This window comes from Camellia sinensis, chromosome 10 (genome assembly GCF_055761805.1).
Source record: "Camellia sinensis isolate YWXY chromosome 10, ASM5576180v1, whole genome shotgun sequence".
NCBI lineage: Eukaryota > Viridiplantae > Streptophyta > Magnoliopsida > Ericales > Theaceae > Camellia > Camellia sinensis.
In genome coordinates, this window is record NC_138970.1 from 107,238,898 (window position 1) to 107,263,048 (window position 24,151).

Here is a 24,151-nt window from a genome sequence, read left to right on the forward strand (position 1 = left end):
ATGATAAACATCTCGGCCTAGATGGTACACATTTCGGCCTAGGTGATGCACACCTCGGCCTAAATGATGCACATCTTGGCCAATATGCCAAGGTGACGGTGGAGGTCAGCCAAGGTGGTTCCAAGATGATCCTAGGTGCTGACGCTCAACGGCCTAGGTGTAAGAGGTTTAAAGGTGTGGCCTAGGCTTGAGGTAGCAAGGATAGATGACCTAGGCTCAACAAACAAAGCAAGGAACAAAGCATGCATATAACACTTAGGCAAAGCATAATAACACAAAACCAAACAGGAACCTTTACTTAGGCAAATCAAATCTAATCAAAGTTGACAAGTGCAAGCTTAACAAGGCAAAAATCGTGTAAATGCATATGAGTATGACTAAGACTAAGGCAGAAATGAGGGTTGTTATATTATCTTTCCAACAATTTCTTCAAGAATTTAACTTCTAATGTTTTACATAATAGCTAATTACTACAAAGACTACATATCATTCTGTAGGAAAAATTCTTGGGTGCAGATAGGGTACTATGTGGCATGTTACATGGTGTCTTCAACCAATTACAAATACTATGGCCTCTTATGTTGTCTCCCCATGTAGCCTCCACTCTCTCAACCAATGGGAGGAGAAAGGTACCACATGGCACCTACCCTATCTGCACCCAAAAATTTCTCATTCTCTAGACTTACTTATTAACATGCCAGAAAAATCTAATGAGATGATTAACAATGAGAGACTAACAAAAGTAGGAATAATACTTTTAACTGTAATGACATCAGGGTCCAAATCTCATAGTTTTTGTTTGAGGTGACATAAAATCCCATTCCTAACGTTTATGGTTTCGTCTTTTTTGCCACCATTCCTAACGTTTATGTTTTTGTCTTTATTTCCAGCGGCATTGTCATTTACATAATGTTAATGTAATGCAGTTTCAATACGATCCTTGAACGCTACCGGACTCATGTAGAGGCAAATTCTGGCAACAGCAACGATCATCAACCTGAGGTAAAATACAATTGTCTGCCTCACAGAATAGAACAGCTACATATGCATAATCCCTGATTTGTATAAAACCAAAAAGCAGGTAATAAGTTTTCACTATCCAAACTGGGGACAGAAAACAGCCTAATGATTAAGCTGTTCCACATCTTTTCATAAGGTCCTATTGTAAGAGGGATCCCAAACAAACAATCATTTTCAGTGTATTCAATTCAAAGGACAAGTCAAAAATAAAAGACAAGCTAATGGCAAAAGGGTAGGTAATACCAAAAAATATATCTTGAACATTGTAGACAACTTCCATACTGTCAGCTGTTGCAAAAATTGAAACATGAGAGGTAAGTATTGATACAAAAAGAGTTCCAAGGTTAATTCTAACCTATAATATTATACCTGCCTAATAACATAAATATAGCATTCAAACCCACTAATTGACTATCTCACTGAATAATAACTATTGCCAACACCTTTCATATCACACATGCTGGTAGCATTGTTTGTTACGTTAACAATACACCAGAATTATTCCCCCAAAATAAAAGAAAAAATAAAAAATACACCAGAAGTATGTAATTGTGATTGAACAAAAATAATTGACTGAACACTATAAATTGATATAAAACTCATTCATCCAATAAACTATGGCAGTTCCCATTTCTTTTTTGTTTCAACTCAATCTCTTTTTTTCTTTTTTTAACTCCAGAAGCATCAGCAAGAATGTAGAACTCCATGTGAAAACAATAACATACTGCCATCAGTGCAAAGGTAATAATTTTTTGTGAACTTATTGTGCAGTGATGGAATATATTTCTTTATTTATTATTATTACTGTCTGTGTGTGTGTGTGGAGGCGGGTGTTTCCAAAACCAATTCAGATCGTATAAGGAGGCATATTTTGAAAGGGGCTTGAACAATGACATACTACCCTGGGTACAAAAATGATAACATGCAGCAGCACAGTGAAAGTATATGATAACATACTGCCCTTAAGTGGGAGGTTCTGGTAACAATTGCTTTATCCCTTTCCAGGTTTTTTGAATCTCAAGCTGTAGAACAACTGGACATTAGTCTCCTTTCGCGTCTAGAACACTTTCTAGATGCCAAACTTGCACAAACTAGAAGCAGAAAGGTCAGTTCTTCAGTTCTGAAACTAGACCCTGAATTTTTGGAGTCATATTAGAACAAGATATACAAATCAGAAGATTATAAATTCCTAACTAATAATAATTCAAGACAAAATTAAACCTAACACAAGGTTGATGCACCATATCAAAAAAGGTTGAAAAGAAAAAAATTATAGAAAAGGCAAAAACATGAGTACAAGGATATGAAAAAAAGTGCAGTTTAACTCAGCAAAATCAACACTGCCTGCAAAATGTATAGGATACTTAATTAAGGGTCATGTCTGTCTTCATCAGTTGTGCACAGTAATCCCAATAGCAATACAGTAGATGAGAAGAAATCGATCGAATAACAACAATTTCAAAATTAAAAAAAAAAAAAAAAAGGAGGTCTATATACCAAATTGTAAAGTGTCCATTGAAGGAACTTCCTTGCTGGTGACCACTTCAAATAAGTTTATAAACGTTAGCTGAGTTGTAATGATCATAGATTGTTGCATACATCAGTTATTCAAAAATAAGTTACTGACGCTGATTAAATGACTGATGCAGCAGAACCAGCTAGAGTACCTCAATTTTTATTTTAGAGTCGCTTAAAGAGTTTTTATACCAATCTGTTGAAACACATCTCCCATAACTATTAACCAGCTACAATAAGCTTGTCCAGTGGTGTCCATAATCTTAATTATTACAATCATCAATCACTATCCCTAAAAGAGTCAAAAGCGCTTATTTATAGAAAAAAGTTCAACTATTCATAAAAAAAATAATTAAATAAACCAAAATTTCATATAATAGTGAAATTACCAATTCATCAAGAATTTTGTGTATTCAATTATGTAAATCTGTTCGGTCCACAAGTGACATTATACTTGGAGACCATTAATGTGGTTAGACTTCAGGCTTTCAAACTGATGTTGGAAGAGAATTTTAGGTCACCCAGGCAAGAATTCTAGTTGAACTACACCATAAACGTGAACCACACTACATAAACGTTTGGAAGAGTTGTTTCCAATCCAACTAAAATGGAAGAGGATTTTAGGCCACCAATAGCAAGGTTCTCTTAGACTTATTGCACCATCATACCTGATCCCAGATTCCTGCAGATGAAATTGATTGGACTATCCAGAGAAATTACCCATTTCTGTTTAAGTTTGCCCAGCCATTGAAATGCCTACTCCAGTTCAACAGGGGCTGGCTGTCACAGAATGATAAAAGAACAAAACATAAGCCTTCAACATGCTTTGGTAATAGTGTATCAAAACACTATCTCAGAATGATACTAGAACAGAACATAAGCCTTCAACATGCTTTGGTAATAATGTTCATCTACACTCCCTAAGGCCACAAAACATTCCAATTCAGAAACTTATCTGAATACCAAACTAAGTTGCAGCTATAACCCATTGGATCAAAATAGCAAACCAAACCAAGTCTTAAGTCCCATCAAATGGGGGCGGCTGCATGAGTCCTTCTCTACTTGACTCTATCCAAGACCATTTCGTTAGTCAAATTAAGGAGATTTATATCTCTATTTACTACACTAGTCCACGTCAATCTAGGTCAGCCCCTTCCCCTAACACTACCATCAACCATCACTATATTGCATTTTTTCACTACTGCCTCTGTTGGTCTCCATTATACCATTTCAATCTATTTTCCCTCAACTATCTTCTATCAACTCCTACCCATTCTCAAATATATTCATTCCTAACTCAGTCTTTCTTAATCTTGCCACACATCCACCTTAGCATCCTCTTCTCAGCGACAATTATCTTATCTACATGTTGTTTTCTAGCTGCCTAACATTTCGTCCAATAAAACATCGCTGGTCTAATAGCCGTTCTATAGAACTTTCCTTTTAATCTAGTGGGTACGCATTTATTGCACAGTACCCTACATGCACTCGTTCACTTAAGCCACCTTACCTTAATTCTATGGACCACATCTGCTCCAATCTTCCTAGTCGTTGTGATAATCGATCTTAAATAACGAAAATGATCACTATTAGGTAGTTCTTGGTTCTCAATCTTTACTTCACCTCTGCTTCCATTGTTACTGTTATTAAAATTATACTCCATGTACTCTGCCTTAATTTTGCTTATCCTAAATTCAAGTGATTTTCTCCAAGTCTCCAACTTAGTGTTAACTCCTTCTCTAGTCCATCTGCTAACACGATATCATTTGCAAAAAGCATACACCAAGGCACATCATCCTTAATATTTCGCACAAACTCATCCATAACTAGAGCAAAAAGATAAAGACTTAAGGCTGATTCTTAGTGTAACCCTACAGTAATTGGAAATTCACTCGTCTTTCCAACAGGCAATCTAATAGTGGTCACCACACCTTCATACATATACCTAATCACATCAATGTAACCTTTGTCACCCATTTCTTCTCCAACACTCACCAAATTATATCCCGAGGCACTTTATCATATGCTTTCTCAAGATTGATAAAAACTATATGAATGTCTCTATTCTTTTCTCTATACTTTTCTATTACTTTCCAATACTTTCATTATATGACACATTAGCTCTATTCTTCTATTGTTGTTGTAATTCTAGACATTTCCTTTATTCTTATATATTGGTACTAAAATACTCTTCCTCCACTCGTCTGGCATTTTCCTAGTCAACAAAATTTTGCTAAATAACCTAGTCAACCAAACAACCCCCTTCTTACCCAAGCATTCCCAGACTTCAATAGGGATATCATCGGATCCTGTAGCCTTATTCTATTTCATCTTCTGAATTGAAATCTTCACTTCAAAGTTTCTAATTCTACGATAGAACCTATAGTCCTGGTTTTTCTCATTTCTGCCTACTTCCTTCCCTCTTGACCTACTTCCATATTCCTCATTTAACAACTTCTCAAAATAGTTCTTCCATCTCTCCTTAATCACTTTATCCTTCACCAACAGCTTAGAGTCCTCACCAAAGGTTTTAAAAAGCGGCTGCAACCATTATACAATGCCATTATGGAATAATTGTGGTGGTTGCCGCCACCCGTTACGGCCGCTATAGCGGTATGACGGAAATTCATGTGTAACGGTCGTTTCGGTGTTACGTAACGACTGTAGCGGTACCGTAACAGTCGTAACAGTCTGTTACACCCTTTTATAATATTCTAAATCACTTCCTTTCCCAAAAAAATAAATAAATAAAAGCTTACAAAAAAAAGAACAAATACTCAAGTGATCCAAGCCCAAAGAAAAAAACTTATATGAATTTATTTTCTTTATAATTTTTTTTTAGAATTTTTATTTCATTACATTAGCATGTAAAATAAAAAAATATATAAACAATAGTTGTATATGTATTTATTTTTATAATCATTTTATTTAATATTTAATCATAAATATTTTTTATTTTGTTACTATAATGTGTTGTCTAAAAAATGTCTTTAAAAAACTCAAAAATATTTTTTGTTTATGGTACAATTTTTATTTTTATAATCATTTCATTTAATACTTAATTGTAAATAATTTTATTTAGTTACCTGTAAAGTGTTGTCTAAAAAAATGCCTCAAAAATAATTTTTGTTTATGGCACAATTTTTATTTTTATAATTATTTTATTTAATAATTGTGAATATTTTTTATTCAATTAGTTCAGGTTTTGGTCAAAAATAATTTGTAGACATTTAAAGTCAATTATTCTTAAAATCATTAATTATTGAAATAAAATGCAAAAAACTCCTTTTATAGTGATTTGAAAATATGAAATATATTAGATCACACTTAAAAATTAACAAAAATTAATCAAAATCTATTTTAAACCATAATAAATATGATTCTAGAAAAAGAAAATATGCGAATCAATAAGTTTTCTTCAAATTGTGTGAAAAATTAAAAAAAATCACGATTTTGCCTACCGCAACCATTACGTTACGGCCTTTATACCCACAACTACAACCAACCACCGCAACTACTTTTTGAAACCTTGGTCCTCACTCTTGATACACTTAATCTAATTAAAATCTCTTGTTTTTCTCTCTCTTATCTTAGTCAGTGTGTATATCCTCTTCTCTTCCAACTTACTATCTAGTTTAGTATATAGGTCATCGTAGGCTTTCAACTTAGTCTCCCTCATTAGTTTTTCGACCTCCTTATTAGCCAATCTCTAGCTCTTAAAATTTTCCTCAATTCATCATTCTGCCACTTTTTAAAGTAGTTTTTTTCGTCTTTATTACCGCTTGAACATCCTCCCTCCACCACGAAGTTTCCCTAAGGTTGTGTCCCTTTCCTTTTGACTCTCCAAGAACTTCCCTTGAGATTCTCCTCATATAATTGGCCATCAAGTTCCACAGTGTTAGTATCATCTTCCAAGTCTCAAGTACCTTCTTTATCCATTCTATTATTAAATATTTCTAGTTTATTCCTTTTTAGGTCCCACCATCTTGTCCTGCGACGCTCACTATCTTTCTTAGCTTGGTATTGCCCTTTAAAGCATAAATCTAGTACCAAAATCCTATGTTGAGACGTCAGGCTCTCTGTAGGAATCACCTTACACTCGCTTCATTTCGGTCGGTCCACTTTTCCTACTAGAAAGTAATCTATTTGGCTCCTAATTGACCCACTCTTAAAGGTTATCAAATGCTCCTCTCTCTTCTTATACATAGTACTTGCCACCACTAGGTCAAAGACCAATGCAAAATCTAGAATACTCTCTCAAGCCTCATTTCTATCACTAAAACTATACCCACCATGCACCTTCTCATAACCTACTTTATCTATTCCTACATGGCCATTGAAATCATTACCTATAACTAGGTTCTTCCTACTGATATCTCCTGTAATATCTCATCCATTTGGATGAAAACAACAAATAATATTAAAATTACAAAATCACCTTCCATAAAAGTACGAAAAAAAGAAAGCATTGACCAGCAATTCATGTAATAAGGTCTCGTTTGGGAACCCTCATTTTTAGCCAAAAAGCCAAAAAGTTACTAAATTAGCCAAAAAGCCAACAACCCATACCAAAAAATCAAAGATTCTCTTTTCTCTCTACTTTTTGCGCATCTTTTCGTAAAAAGCCAAAAAGTCATCCCAAACATACTAGTTTTTTTTAGCTCATATTTTAGCTAAATAGCCAAAAAGTTACTAAATTAGCATGTTCTCAAACGAGGCCTAAAAGAAGGTTAGAAAGTGAATTAGAGACCCAAGTTCAGGTCACAACCTAGAGAGCATTTCATGTTGAGTCATAGGTGACGTAACCAACAAAAAAACATTTTGTGGTACCATGGCCCCTATTTCATGAAGCCAAATCAAATTAAACCAAAAATTTCTAGAGTCATGGGGTCTTGAGGATGCAACAATTAATTGAATTATTCAATCAACTACACACATTTATTCCACTAGTTTAAATTATTCCACCATTGATATGCCAAGTTTTAACCAATAATTGAGACAACCTTTCATAGAGCCGTTAGGTCTCCATTCATCAGTGATATAGCAACACAATACCTCTGCACATATCTAGAAAAATAGAAGGTGATGACAATATAAAAATAAGAATGCACCTTCCACTAAGCAAAAAAAGAAACAGTGTAGGGAACAACCTATTCTTGTCTTAAGGGAGGGTTTCAATTAGAGTCCAAGAAAAGGGTACAAAAGCAAGACCCTTCTCCCAATGATTTTACAAATTCAATGTGATAAACATAAAGTGAACCATAAGACTTGTTACTTTTTATGCCAATATTTTAAGTTTGCTTTCAGAAAAGATAAGTAGAAACATGCCATATAGCATAGTTTAACAAAATAAATGATAGTTTAGACTTTTAGTCTGTGATGAAGGATGGATACTGATAAGGAAACAGATGAAGGATACAACACAATCCAAATACTAAAATAAGACAAAACCTAAAATAAAAATAAAAAATAATATTATATATATAGGTACAGCCAATTAATGTTAAAGAGAAAAAATAATAATATATATATAGGTACAACCATTCAAGTTAGTTTACGAAGAGTACTCAATGTCCCTCAAGCGAATCACAACGTAACCAACCCACAAAACCCGCTATACGCACAGTGGACGCAATCTCCAAAAACAGTACTTTCACGGTAGGGACTCCCTAATGTTTGAAATTCCCAACAACGCAACAACATAAAGGATAACTTTATACACCCCACGCCTTACACCACACAGACAAGACTGAACAAGTCGGAACGACTCTAACAGTGTGCCACACTCACTTTACACAATTTCGCTACCTCACTTTACACAATTTCGCTACCTCACTCGTATTACCACAATCCAAACTGGACGACGGACACTTATATCAAAGTGACCTAGCTTTACCAAACCTCAAACCACGCGATTCCATCAGTAACCACACTATAGCCTTACCAAGGCATTCGCCTGGGATTCCCTAAGGGTGATCCCCTAGTAATCCTGACTGAGATACGCATCCCTCAGTAATCCTTCCAAATTTGAAAACATGGCTCATTAGCCCTCATTTTTTTCCAAACCAATCACACGCATACAAATGCATTATTACCAAAAATTTTATGGTCTCACAACAACTTATTACATTAATAAAACTTTTAGAGCCACAACATGCTCTAATTTGCCCATTTCAAGAAAATAGACAATTACAGGCACACATAACTATATATATATATAGAAACAAACAACCTTGATGTTCTGACAATTCCAAAACACATTGGTTACACAACAGAACCCAATGATTACAAAGTGATAATTCACCGATTACAAAAATGATTAGTCAAAACAAAACCATCCCATCGGCATTACCACCACTACCATCCCTCACTGGATCACTAAAGTTGGTCATCCTCAGACCCAAGATATCCTATGAGCTTACAAGCCACGGACAAGAACTACTGATGTGCCCTAACCGGCCACACTTGGAACAACTGCGAACTTCCCCAAGTAGGACTTGGGAACTTGACTCTCCTGAGGCCCTCGAAGTCTGGCCTGATTGTTCTCCAAAATGATACTGCCCCTATCCAGTCGAATAAGGCTAGACCTGACTAGGTTGTAAAACCCCCAAAGAAGCCCCCTGCTGGGTACAGAAACGTTTGAGATGACCCGGCCGATTACACACCCAACAAATAAGCAGCTCCCTAGCACGAGACTGGTTCAAAGTCTGAGCTGATGGAGACCCCAACGACTGCTTCCCCACTGAACATCCGATCAGCCCAAAACCTGGCTGGCTAGATGATTCTGGTGAACTGCCAACCCAGCCCTCTTCCTCTGTGGGCAAGCTGGGGACTTGTGGCCTAGCTGACCACATTTGAAACAAGTGACAACCTTTCGTTCACCCTTTCCCGAATCTAAACTCGACGCTGGAAAAGTAGAGCCAAGCTGAGCTCTCTGAAATTGTTGTGGATTAAAACCCTTCTGCCTCTTAAAAGGCCTACCAACACTCTGAATCACAGGAGTCGCTGAAATGGCCTCCTCCCTATTTTGCCCCACAGCTAGCACCGCTGCCTCCACATGAGTCGCAGCCCTAACAAGTACACTGCAACTCCTATGCCAAGACCCCGCAATCTTTTCACGGATGTTGTCACACAACCTACTCTCAAATTCTGAACAATGCAATTCCTCCGTCTCCACCAATTCTGGAGCAAACCTCGACAGGTTAGCAAACCATGCTTCAAACCGCACCAATGGTGTAGTACCTTGGCGTAACTCCACAAACTATTTCCGTAACTCTTCCCGAGCGGAAGGAGGGAAATCACAACTCCCTCGTCTAGGCATCCTAGTAAGAGTAACACAGGTATTAGCACAACAACAAGGGTGCCAAAACTATCTCACTAGCGTCCTAACACGATAGACGGCTGTAATTCATTCCATGTAAGCACATAAACACATAAGCACTTACGAATTTCATTTCTGGATAATGATAGTTTCGAGGCGTCACTAGAGTTCCTGTTAGAAACAGCATTGATCAAGTGTTTTCTAGCAAGACTCACAGAAACCCAAGGATCTAATCAACATCCCGGAAACTAAATCCCATACCCAAGTAGTCACATAAACATGTTATCACATAAGCACATAACATTACATCTAAGTCTCTAACAAGCGAGACAAACCCATTGTGATACTAATCACTTCTCACGTACCCAAAGTATTCGAACCCGGTACGCTTTGATACCAAGTTGTAACGCCCTCAAAATAAACCCATAATATCAAATAGTCAAGTTACAGGAAAGAGATATTATATTACAATCATCAGAGTATCCTTACAAAATGTATTACACGTTGACAACAAAAGTAACTGCCCTATAGGCTTACAACTTTCCAAGTCAACACTAGGTTACAAAAAGAGAGTACTAACTCAAATACATATTAAGTCCTTGGCTTGAATTTACATGAAATACATCCAAAGAAATCAAAACAACAAAATAGTCTGTCTGTCTGTAGCATCCCAAGCTATGTTTTTGCAGGTGGCATACCATCGGTACCTGAAAATGAAGTCTCATATAGGGTGAGCCACAACCCAGTAGAAATACACTAAACTAACTATAAACAATGACTAAAACAATAGCATTAGATGGATGGTCCACACTTATATTCCAACGTATACCATGTTACTGTTTCATGACAATCATGTCCATATTACTATTCATTTTCCATTTCTTAACCAACTCTAAGTTTGAAAACAAGGCTCAGAGTATGGCCACATAATTTAATGAGATGATAACTCATCACTAAAATACTTTCGAAATTCATAATGGATACACTTTTTGGTGCTGTATCAAAGTTAACAAAAACATTTCCATGCTTCACAAATGATACTGATATACATTTTAGTGCTATATCAAATCAAACAAACACTTTCATACTTCACAAATGATACTGATATACATTTTAGTGCTATATCAAATCAAACAAACACTTCCATACTTTACAAATGATACACATTTTAGTACTGTATCAATCTCAAACAAAATCCGATTTAGAGGTCCATCCCCCATCTTCCAATAAACCGTGGAGTACATCCCCCATCTCCTCCCACACAATACAATGTATATAAGCAATTATCATATACAAATTTAATCAATCATGACAAATGATACACATGGTAGTGCTATATCAATGTCAAACAAAACACTTCTATAATTCACAAATGATACACATGGTAGTGCTGTATCAATGTCAAACAATATCCAGTTTAGAGGTCCATCCCCCATCTTCCAATAAACCGTAGAGTACATCCCATATCTCCTCCCACACAATACAATGTCTATAAGCAATTATCATATACAAGTTCAATCAATCAATACAAAATTTTGATGTATTATACCAACCACCATACTCGATAGCATACTCAATTGATTAGTTTTAATTTGCCTAATCATCATGCATTGTCTACAACAATCAAGACTATCCTCCACCGATAGCCCAAAGCAGTTATTTCTAAACAGAAAATAAATGCACCGACTGGATAAAATATCAACATTTTGTCTAGGTGAGCGATAAATTAATCCAACTACACCCTTTAATCCCATACCTTTCCAATTTCAATATTTCCTATTCAATTTCTCATTTCCCTAAATTAATTTACAATTAGTGCTTCTCCCCATATTCTCAATATCAACCCTAAGGTTCCATTTTCATCAATGATCCACATACAATTCCATCTTCCAACATATTCCATTCATATGGGTTTTAAACTTGAAAACCCTTCTTTTGAAAATTACACAAGGACCCCAAACTTTCTCAAAATTGCCGGACAACCCCCAACATATCAAAATGCCAAAATTTAAAGACGAAGCTCATAAGATGGAGTAAGATATCCCTACCTCGAAGTTGGAGTTCAAATGGAGAAGAAGACCAAACTCAAAGTGCTCCAAACTCCAAACTTTTCGGATCAAAACGTAGCCCTCGACGATCAACACACTTTTTGTAAAGGCTAAAGGATAGGAGAACACTCCAACTAGATCAATCCTAAGAGAGAAGGGAGAAAGTAATGAGAGAAGCTCTCAACAATGGCTTTTCGAAAAAGTAAGAGAAAGAGTGGAAGTTGAAAAGTGATTCAAAATAGCCTAGCTGTCACCTGATACACGACACCCCCGCTCGAGCGGAGAATAGGACGCTTGAGCGTCAAGCACAAAAACTGGACCCGCTCGAGCGCAAGAAGGCCCGCTTGACCTCCAAGACACAAAAACAAAACATATCCGCTCGAGTGCGAAACCCAGCTCTCTCGAGCGTAGATTCTCCTCTCCCAGTATTTTCATAGACAATGAACACCCTGCTCGAGTGCCAATAGACCCGTTCGAGCGCAACCTGCTCAAGCGTAAGGAAACCTGCTCGAGCGTCAAAAACACATCTGCAGAAGTTTTGCAGAGGCATAGATACTAGAAGTGGAAAAACTCGGCTCGAGCGTGAAATGGTCCGCTCGAGCGGACAACCAAAATTCCAACTATGCTCGAGCGTACCACCAAAACTCTGGGCAACCAGGAAAGGGACTAAGGCTCAATCAACCTGTTCGAAACACGCCCAACACATCCTAAAACTCAGGCATATGGAATTAAAGGATGACAACAAGACATACAACCGCCAACTCCACGGAACCTAAGTCCGAAACACTGTACATAAAGGGGACAAACCTGGGATCGCTATACTTTCTGTTGTGAGTTATTAACATATGTATGTATGGAATGTTATGATGTGCATATAAGCACGGCTCTATGGACAAAGTCTTAAATTTGCTTTCGATTTGGCCCCTTTACTCTGATGAGTTTTGTCTTATTTGGTTTGAGGCCGTAGGTAATCTCATGATTACTGGCCGGTTATGGCCTTAACCCATAGGGACGGGTTCGGGTCGTGACACTCTGAGTCTGTATTCTCCTCTTCTTAATCTCTCTCTGTCTTCTAAAAAAAAAAAAAATGTTCTCTTAAATTTATTTTAAATTCATTATTATATTTTCCCATTTTTCGGGTTTGTGATTCACTCTGGATGTGTTTGTGAGGGTTTCGTCGCGACGTCATTATGGCCGAATTAACCAGTGAGTCTACTACTTCGCAGCCTGCTACACAGGGCGCGAGTCCTGTTTTGACTACTTCGATGACCGATTCTCTCCACTCTGCCTAGAAAATCACCACCTCTCTCTTTAATGGTCAGAACTATCTAGCATGGTCACAGAGTTTGACTATATTTTTGAAGAGCAAAGGGAAGATGAGATATGTTGATGGGCGTGTTCAGGCTCCCAGTATCAGTGATACAAGTTTTGATCAGTGGGAGATTACCAATTCTCTTATCATGGGTTGGTTGATACACTCTATGGTTCCGGAGATCGGTAAGGGATACTTGTCTATAGACACAGCACAAGATATTTGGGAGGCTGTGACCACTACGTATTCCCGCAAAGATAATTTCTCACAGACTTTTTAGTTGCGACGCTCTATTGACCGGTCTTTTAAGGGTGAGATGACTATTCTCCAGTATTTTACTTTCCTTAGCAATTGGTGAAAGTGACTTGATCATCTTTAGGACTACATGCCTGTTTGTCCCACAGATTCTGTTGGTTACCAGAAATTTGTTGAACAAGTGCGGGTCTTCAAGTTTTTGGAAGGTTTGAATGTGGAGGTTGATCCTGTTTGGAGTTGTGTGCTTAGTATGGATGCTCTTCCTTTCAAGAAGCGTTTGCTTATGTTCAGAATGAAGAGAGTCCTCGTTCTGCTATGCTTCCGACTGCCTCTTCTGATCGATCTGCCCTAGTTTCTGCCCCCTCTCGAGATGGGGATCGTGGTTCTCATCCTCCTTCTGAGAAGGATACTCTCTTCTGTGATTTTTGTCGTCGCCCTTGCCACACCCGTGAGACTTGTTGGAAGTTGCATGGGCAACCATCTGGAGGTCGTGGAGACCATTTTGGTTCTCGAGGGGGTCGCTCTAGACAGTCTCGAGGCCATGGGCCCAATACCCGAGCCCATCATTCTGATATAGTTAAGCCACAGTCCACAGCTCCAGTTGATTCATCTGCTGATATCTCGGGATTTTCTACTTCTGAGTTGGAGGTTGCTCTTCGCCACTTGCTAGACCGTCGGGCCTCTAGTTCATCTTCAGGTAATATTGCCCAGTCAGATAACTTAGCTTCTTCTACAAGTGCTTTCCTCTCTCATCAAACGTTACCTTGGATTATCGATTCTGGTGCTTCCAACCACATGTCTGGTTCTTCTGATTTGTTCTCCGTGTATACCCCTTCTTCAAGGCAGGATAAAGTTCAAATTGCTGATGGTACCATTTCTCTTGTGCCTGGGAAAGGTTTGATTCATGCCACTACTTCTCTTCTTTTATCTTATGTCCTACATGTTCCCAATTTTAGTGTTAATCTTTTGTCTTTGAGTCGTATTACTCGGGACTTAAATTGTAGTGTGACCTTTTTCCTTGACCATTGCCTGTTTCAGGACCTTATCACGAGGAAGATGATTGGCAGTGGTAGACACGAGAATGGTCTCTATATCTTGGATCAAGCAGACAAGCTGGCTCACTCATCCATTCAGTTTCCATCTACCAAGGAAGACATCTGGCTGTGGCACCGCCGTCTTGGGCATCTATCTTTTTTGTTACTTAAGCATCTTTTTCCCTCTATTTTTTTGAAAAATAACGTTTTTGAGTTTCATTGTGAGTCGTGTCAACTTGGCATACAACACAGAGTTTCTTTTTCTCCTTCTATTAATAAAAGTTTAGTTCCTTTTTCTTTGATTCATTCTGATGTATTGGGTCCCTCTCGTTTTGTGTCTTTAAAGGGTCAAAGATGGTTTGTCACCTTTATTGATGATTGTTCTAGGACCACCTGAGTGTATCTTATGAAGGACAAATGTGAGGTATTTTTTGTGTTTCAAAATTTTCATAAAATGCTTTGCACTCAATTTGGGGCAGTTGTCAAAATTTTGCGTTCTGATAATAGAGGGGAATACATTGATTCTGGACTTGCTAGCTATTTTGCAACTCATGGTATATTCATAAAACTTCTTGTACCAATACCCCTCAACAGAATGGTGTTGCCGAGTGTAAAAACCGGCATCTTCTTGATATTACGCGTTGTTTATCCTTTGAAATACGCGCTCCTCGATCCTATTGGGGGGAAGCGGTTCTCATTGTTGCGTTCCTCATCAATCGGCTTCCTACCCAGGTTCTTCATAAACAAACTCCTCATCAGATTTTGTTCGGCTTCTAAGCTTCTACTGCCTTCTGCATTCCTCCCAAAACCTTTGGGTGTGTATGCTTTGTTCATAACCATTCTCCTACCCGTAGTAAGTTGGATCCTCGGTCTCTTCGGTGTGTCTTCTTGGGTTACTCCGACACTCAAAAGGGCTACAAGTGTTATCATCTCCCCTCTCGCAAATGGTTTATCTCTATGGATGTGTCTTTCTTTGAATCTCAGTCTTATTTTCTCTCCTCCCCGGTGTCCCCGTCATCTTTTCAGGGGAAGCCTTGGTGTGAAGAGACTCCTGTATCACTACCATCACCATCAGTTATTGCGACTCCTGAGACTATTATTACTGATGATCCAACTATTGAGAATGCTGACTTTCCATCTGCAGTGAAAGACGGCAAAGTGTATGTCAGGGACAAGGGTAGATAGAAAGTTACTTAGGTACAAGAGACCAATTCGGATTCTCCACTGCCGTCTTCTTCTTTTGATGAGTGTCCAGAATCCTCTCCTTCTGGTGAACCTCCAGGTAACTTAATTCTTTCTGATCTAGATGTTTCCATTGCTAAAAGGAAGGGGGTTAGGTCGTGTACTCAACATCCTATTTCTCATTGTCTCCTACACTAATCTGTCTTCTTCCTATAAAGCTTTTTTGTCTAAAGTTTCTTCTGTGAGTCTTCCTTCCAATTTTCAGGATGCTCTTTCTACTCCTGAGTGGAAGCATGCCATGATGGAGGAGATGAGTGCGCTTGCTAAAAATGGCACTTGGGAAGTGGCTGTGTTATCTAAGGGCAAACGACCTGTTGGATGTAAGTGGGTGTACACTATAAAGCACAAAGCCGATGGTTCAATTGAACGTTACAAGGCTAGATTGGTGGTCAAGGGTTTTACTCAGACTTATGGAGTAGACTACCAGGAGACATTTGCACCGGTTGCTAAGATGAATTCTGTCAGAGTCCTTCTCTCCCTTGCATCTAATCTTGACTGGCCTCTCCATCAATTTGATGTGAAAATGCTTTCCTCCATGGAGATCTGGCAGAAGAAGTGTACATGGACATTCCCCTTGGCTTTGAGGATGTTAAAACCACAAGAAAGGTGTGCCGATTACGCAAGTCACTTTATGGCCTTAAGTAGTCTCCTTGGGCTTGGTTTGAGAGGTTTACTCAGGCCATGCAGAGATATGGTCTCAAACAAAGTCAAGCTGATCATACTTTGTTTGTGAAACACTCCTCACATGGTAAAACGATAACCCTCATTGTCCATGTGGATGATATTGTACTCACAGGGGATGATGTTGAGGAGGTTCCTTGGTTAAAGGAGTATTTGGCTAATGAGTTTGAAATCAAAGACTTAGGCAACTTGAAGTACTTTCTAGGCATTGAGGTTGCTCGGTCCAAAGATGGTATCTTCATATGTCAACGAAAGTATGTGCTTGATTTGCTAAAAGAAACTGGAATGCTTGGAAATAAAGCATGTGATACATCACTAGAACACGGACTAAAGCTTAGTGAGGATGAAGGAGGCGAGCCTGTAGACAGGGGGAGATACCAGAGATTAGTGGGTAAGCTTATTTACTTATCCCATTCACGGCCTGATATTGCTATTGCAGTGAGTATGGTTAGTCAGTTTATGCATGCTCCACGTGCAACTCACTTAGAGGCGGTTATGCGGATTCTGAGATACTTGAAATCTTCCCTAGGAAGGGGTCTTTATTTCTTAAAGCATAGTCATCTCAGTGTGAAGGCACATACAAATGCTAATTGGGTTGGCTCAGTAACTTATAGAAGATCCACCTCTGGCTATTGTACCTTCGTTGGCGGAAATCTAGTTACTTGGAGAAGCAAGAAACAAAATGTTGTTGCGCGGTCTAGTGTAGAGGCCGAATTCAGAGCTATGGCTCAAGGTATGTGTGAGCTTTTATGGATTACATTATTATTGCGGGATTTGGGGATTCATCAGACAGATTCTATGAGGCTATATTGCGACAATAAGGCCGCCATTAATATAGCCCACAATCCGGTTTAGTATGATCGGACCAAGCATATGGAGATTAATCGGCATTTTATCAAGGAAAAACTTACTAGGGGCACTATATGTATGCCTTTCGTGCGGTCTGGGGATCAATTGGCTGATGTTCTTACCAAAGGATTAGAGATTAAACCGTTCCGTGACATTCTCGACAAGCTGGGCTTGAGAGATATCTTCACACCAGCTTGAGGGGGAGTGTTAGAATGTGCTAGGATATTTCCCATTTTTATTCTCATTCAGTCTCTTTATTTGCTGTAATGGGCCTTTATTTAGGCCTTAACTCCGTTTGGTGTAGCTGTTAAAACAACTTATAGATTATAACTTAACAGATTATAGATTATGACTTTAATCAGAAGTTGTTAATCTGTTTGGTGTAACTGTTGGATTATAGATTTAAGTTGCTGAGTAGTGCTTGTTAAATAAGCTGTGAAATAGCTTTTTCAATTAATTTTTATTTTTTGTTTCTCTACATTTCTCATAAAAAATAATAATAATAATCTATAGTCCATTTGGTTTTTTTTCTATTTTTAAAAAAATAAAAAATAACAAAATTTAAGAGTATAACCATAAATTAACATGTCCACAGCAGAAGTTGATAATCAGAAGTAAGGGGTGAGCAGCTTCTCAGAATCAGCTTTTTTGAATTAAAATAAGCTGTTAGAATCAGAAGCTGTTTGAAATAAGTTTAACCAAACAGTCCAAAATAACTTTTTCAAAGCTAAAAGCCATAAGTTAGCTCTGAAAAGCTGAAACAAACACCCCCTTAATATAAACGGGTATGATTAACCACTCATACCCTAGTCTTTTTCTCTTCTAAAATTAGCACATTGTGCTTTGAGTTTTTTGTCATAAATAGAGGGATAAAGGTTTATCATGGTGAAAAATAAGGTTATTCTGAACTATGCTTTGAACCATCCATTAGTTAATTCCAGACTTATGCCATGAATCCAGCCATGTAGGACCAAAATTAAATATTATTGAAGTGCACTTTCAACTTTCCACTTTCCATTTCTAACAGGCAACATGAATATAGTTAAGTAGGTTTCTTGAAAATTATCCAAGCATTAAAGCAAATCTTCCAATATTTTCTACAATGCGCTTATATATCAAAAAATTGAGCGATGTGGCCATAATGGTTGATCCTCCCACACATAATTTCTCAGGTGTAGCTTTTGCAGTTCAAATATAGGCAAAATGTACGACAAATCTTATTTGTCTTTTCATCAATCTACTAAATTTAAATTAAAAAAAAAAAGGAGAGAGAGATGAAGAATCTAAAACTAGGCCCTCCATTACTCACTCAAAATATCGCAAGATCAAATAATAACTCCCTTTCAAATTATGGATTGAAAACAATGCAGTTATAATTGCCTACAAATGGTCTGTACTGGTTGATCTGTGTGGGAGAAAGAATAGTTTGTTATGCTCTGAATGCAGTATGGCTGGCGTGCAGTTGGAGTTTTTGCTTCTGATGGTTAACACATATTAGGTAGTTTGAATTGGTGGTAGACAATGGTGTTGTAGTAGTGGGTAGCTGTTGACTGTGCACTGGTTTGCTGTGGACAGGAAAGGTGCTCTCCCCATCCTCTTCTGCCAGCTGCTGAAGTTAATTGATTCAGCTGGGGGCCAATCCATCTGAGGGTTGTGCTGTGTGGAGTAACTAGGCTTAGCAATTTTGGAAGTTTGTTGTTCTGCTATGGTGCCTTCTGGGGATGTGCTGTGGTGATCTATTGGTGTTTTGAATTTTGGTATGCTATGGATGATTTTTGGTCTGCTATAGTGGGAAGGCTGAAGGCAAAGGGTTAATGGGCTGTGTTGTTTGGGAAGTCTATCTCTGTTATGGGGCTCATCAGTTTCAGTGTTCTGGTTTTTGGGCTACTGTATGGTTGTTATTATCAGTTTGCCTTCTTAGCTCCCAGGTTGACTCTTGCTGGAATTTTGCAGTTTAATTCAAAATTGGTCTGCTGTTGGTAGATGGGGGTAGGTGCATGCGGGTTATGAGATTTGGTACACATAGTGGGTCTGATGCTGTTATATACTCCAAGGAGAATATCATGTTTTGGCTGTTACCCCATCACATATTAATAGAGATGAGTGGGTTTGGTTTGCTATGTTTGAGCTGTGGGAATTCATTTTTGGTGATTGTAGTGCCTAAGCTATCTATTTTTTCTGGTTTTTTCTTTGTTGTGTTTGCTCGTTGGTTTCTCACCAACTTGGAGGTTGGAGCTTGTTTTAGCTCCAAGTTCCACTTTATTGATGTAATTTTCCTTTCCATCAATAAAGTTCTCTTTTTGCTGATCAAAAAAAAAAAAACAGAATACACGTTTGTTGCATATACCCACTCCTTTCAAGACAGAGCATCAAACATAGGCAAATCCTATGATGCGTTTGGCAACCAGTGTATGACTGCGACGTTGGGAACCAATTAACATAAAAATTTGAAAAAACTCAGAGCTTCACTTAGCACAATTTTTGGGTGGTACTTAAGTATCTACATCAAGTATCATTACATGAAATTTTTTTAGATATTCTTTCAAATCTTGTTTACAAGCAAATCACTTTTGACATATAAAAAAAGAGTAAACCTGGATCTAAAAACTAGATCCTTCCATCACTCACCTGAAATGCATAAAGATCAAACAACAATTTCTTTGAAAATTTTAGATCAAAAACTGATTGAAACAACCAAGTCACAAGCATCACCTTCCGCAGCTTTTAAGTTTTATTAGAGTTTCAACATCAAATAGTAACAAAACTTTAAAATCTCTTTCAAATATTGTTTTTCTCTCCACCACTAATTTTTGCCATATACAACTCAGATCTAAAAGCTCAATCCTCTAATCACGAACATGAATTGCAACAGATCAAATAACATTTCATACCAAAAATGTAGATAAAAAATTGACTGAAACAACCAAGTTACATATTAAAAAATACAATTGCTTTCAAAGAAGACCTTATGTAGATCGAGAAATTTAAAATGGCATCTCTGATCACTCCTACATATAATTTATCTAGTATTGGTTCATTAATCTACATAATCATTTACTTATCTATTTTTATTTTTATTAGTGTTCTCCATGCAAATATTTACTTTCTATGGCTTACTTGTACTTTTGTTTGGTTGTAAGATATTCACATTCACTTGCATTCAGCTTCTTTGCGAAACTTCTCTATTCCATATTTGATGCTTCCTGTTTATTGATTATGTCCAGACACAATTGATGATGGAATCCTTAGCAGCCCTCCATGAAAAGGTATACACCTTATTCCTGTAACATGAAACTTGATGGAAATAATTACTATTTCTTGAAAGCCAACTGTCAGATGCATTACTAGCCAATTCCAATATTAGATCAGAGTTTATATATATACACCACATATAAACTACGTAACAGCTCCATTTTTATTTATCAAGTTTTTTGGGCTAATTTTTTATTCCTAAACAGTTCTCTTCACATGACTCCATTGATAGGTGACACACAACACTTTCATCTTATTCTTGAACAAAACATGGAGCTCTCTACACACATGGCTCACTTCATAACATATACATACCACTTCTGTTTCTATTTTTTCCCCTATGGCCCATACTTCTTTGTGTGATTTCTCAGTATCCCTAATGAGTGTAGTTATTTCCCATCTCGTGGAATACCTTTTGCTGCCATTAGCCCTATCCCCCTCTGGATAATGTTGCAAGCCAAGCTTTAGAAGGTATAAAATGAATTGGTCCCACCTTACTAGAGTTTAAATGCAAAAATGAAAAGGAAAAACTATATGAAACTTTTATAGTGGTTTGGTGACTTTAGTGTATTCACTGTCGTCTTCCTTTGCCTGATTCCAACCATTAACATAAATCTGGTTTTCAATGGCTACAATAAAAACTTTTACAGTGCTCTTCAATGGGTTCCACCCTCAACCTCTACCATATTAACATTAACAATAGAAAACCAACAGACTGAAATAGAACAACACACACCAAACTAAAAGGATAACACATCATTAAATTATACAAAGTCTAGAAAATGAGTTGTAAGAAGAGTTCCAAAGCAAGTGAGACTAGTATGGTGAGATTAAAATAGTATATCAACACAACACTAGGACGAGAAGATATACGTTCCATAAAGCAAGCACACCAACTGAGTCCAAAAAAAAAAATGTTCTTAAAGGCTTGTGTTGAAGAATATGAATGTTAGATGATTAAACACATAGGAAAGTGATAATGAGTGCATAAGATGTGGCTTGACATTCTAGAAGGCCTTATTCTTCAATAAATAACAAATGGGGGTGACGGTTAGCCAAGCGTCTAAAGGTTAGTCAAAACCCTTTTGAATGTTGATCAGAGTTGGTCAACTAAACAATGGGATGGCTGACTGAGTTACAAAGGTAATCGACCATCATACCCATTAGGTTTATATGGGCAAAAAAGGAAACTTCAAAACTCTAAAATACTCATATCAACAGTAAATTGGGCGAAATTTATGTTGTAATTAAAGTTTCAGAGGTCTGCTTTCATTCAAAATTGGTTTCACTCAAGAATTCCACCTAGCTCTTCAAACTTGCCTTAATCAACCATCATACTTTGGCTGACCAAGTCACCAAACTCTAGTCTTAGGCAACTGACCAACCTAAATTGGGTTGTTAAACCCCTCCCTTGGTGTTTTCTCTTTTCGCATTAACAAAATCCATCCTCATATGGATGGAGTTCTCATTACTCTTCTCCCATAAATCTCTAGGCTTGCCAAGGGGCTTCCTCTTAGTAGTGGCCTAGATTCCTGTTTAATGTTACACAAACAGGTAATGAAATTTCAAACTTATATTATTGCAAGCACTTACAAAATTAACTGGTCATGTGGGTTGTATGTGATTCTTTCACTAGTCTAATCTTAAGATTTATGGAAGATACAATTCTTGCATCTGTAATCCCATTCAAAATAATTTATTTATTTATTTATTTATTTTTCTAAAAAAAGAAAATGTGTTCATACTATAATTGTATAAAGCAAAATTAACAAAGTGACACTTAGATCAAAGCTACTTTCATGTACAAAACTCAACAAAGAAGAAGTGTATAATCTTACAAATTTTGTGGCCATTCACACCATTTCCAATGCAACAAACAAGAAAATTTCATGGATTCGGAGATCTAAAGTCTCAAAGGGTTTGGCCACGAAAAATAAAGGGTGGTGAAGTTGATTTGGAAAGTTGATTTTATTTTATTTTATTTTTTAATTAGAATTGTTGAATGCACAAACACAATTTTAGATCAACTTAAAAAATATATTCAAAAAAGTAAGGACATAACTCATACACTGTACACAGCCATATCATAGAATGCCACAATTGCCATTGTGGGCATGAGATTGCCCTAAAGAACAACAAAACAAAAAATAAAGGATGATGAAGTTGACTAGAAAGTTGAATTTTTTTGTCATGTTGTTGATCACAAACACAGTTATGGATCAACTTCAACTATACATTCCAGAAAGTGGGCATAGTACCTCCATAAAGTTGACCATCTTCACTTGTTTAACCATTTGAATGGCAGTAAACATGCAATATTTTCAGAATTAATTGAAAGTAAATTCAAGGAGCCTGCATCATTTGTGCAAGCCCCCAATCTATTACATGCGTATATGGAGAAGGTTTTTGAATGACTTTTTGCTTTCATTTTCAGGAAAGGAGGCTAAGAGAAGAAGAAAAGTTGATAAGTGAAATGATAAATGAAATGCAGGTATGAAAAAGACATTAATGCTGTGTTTGGTTGGAGGATTTGGAAAGGGATTTGGAAAGGGAAAGGGAAAGGGAAAAGGTGTGTGAAACTATGTGAAATTTAGGCATATTTTATTCTCATTTCACCTACCTTTTCCATTTTACTTTCCAAATCTTTTCTCAAATCCCCCAACCAAACACAGCATAAGAGTCACAAAATTGTTCACAAAACAAAAACAAATGAAGTCCTTACAAACACACACAAACATAGATATGATCACTAGATTGAATAGTAAGAAGAAAAAAAAAATAAATGTATAAAAAGCACAGTAAGAATCGTATACTAGCCACAGGACAAGTAGTTAATAAATAAATAATATATATTTATATATATTAGAGTGTCTTTGTGCATGTTGAGTGGTGTCCTTATATAGCAGTATATATAGAATCATTCAATTAAACTACAATAAATTAAATTAGCAGCATGAATAGAATCATTTGATTACACTACAAGAAATTAAATTCCATAAAAGAACAGTAATTGGTTATTTGTGTGGTTATTGTGTGACCATTTCAGACTGAAGGCATGATCAATGGAGAAGACAATCAGGAACCAACGGTAGAGCTTTACAATCAATGGGCTAATAACAACAATTATCCTTCTGATTAAGAGGCAATGCTTGATTGCTTCCGCAAACCATCTCTCAAACCTAATAAAAATAAATAATTAAATAAATAAGCATTTGCATATTACTTGGCAGGTAAGTGCATGTACACCCTCTTCGCCAATTGACACTTCCATTAGAGTGATCTTGGGGTGATCACTGTATTGTATTTCAGAAAGGGATATGTAGACATAATTTTCACATAGATACCCATTTTCTAAGATCCAATGATCTGAAATGATTGGTCATGATTGATATAATTGGTTAATGATTAGTAAAGATATTAGAGAAAAAGTTGCCTTAGATATCCCAATTGATTACATTATACCTCAAAAATGAGTCTAATTTTTAGACGCAATGCTCTATAGATACATAAAACAAAATATACATGCACAAATATACAACTATAGCCAATCAACTTGGCTTCTCATCTAAAAAACAAAAGTGGATTTGCCTGTGATGTCACACCACAGTTACGGTTGGATTTA

At 37.0% G+C, this 24,151-nt stretch overlaps 1 protein-coding gene across 1 annotated transcript in view; it reads left to right on the plus strand.

Annotated features, from left to right (window-relative positions):
• Positions 1–23,888, plus strand: part of LOC114317037 (MADS-box protein FLOWERING LOCUS C) — a 78,286-nt gene extending 54,398 nt beyond the window's left edge. The window contains exons 2-7 of the mRNA XM_028263726.2: positions 927–1,002; positions 1,700–1,761; positions 2,026–2,125; positions 20,502–20,543; positions 22,964–23,020; positions 23,576–23,888. Of these exons, the coding sequence (XP_028119527.1) occupies positions 927–1,002; positions 1,700–1,761; positions 2,026–2,125; positions 20,502–20,543; positions 22,964–23,020; positions 23,576–23,668 (430 nt within the window). The 3' untranslated portion in view covers positions 23,669–23,888. The remainder of the gene's footprint in view (positions 1–926; positions 1,003–1,699; positions 1,762–2,025; positions 2,126–20,501; positions 20,544–22,963; positions 23,021–23,575) is intronic.
• The last annotated feature ends 263 nt before the right edge of the window (positions 23,889–24,151 follow it).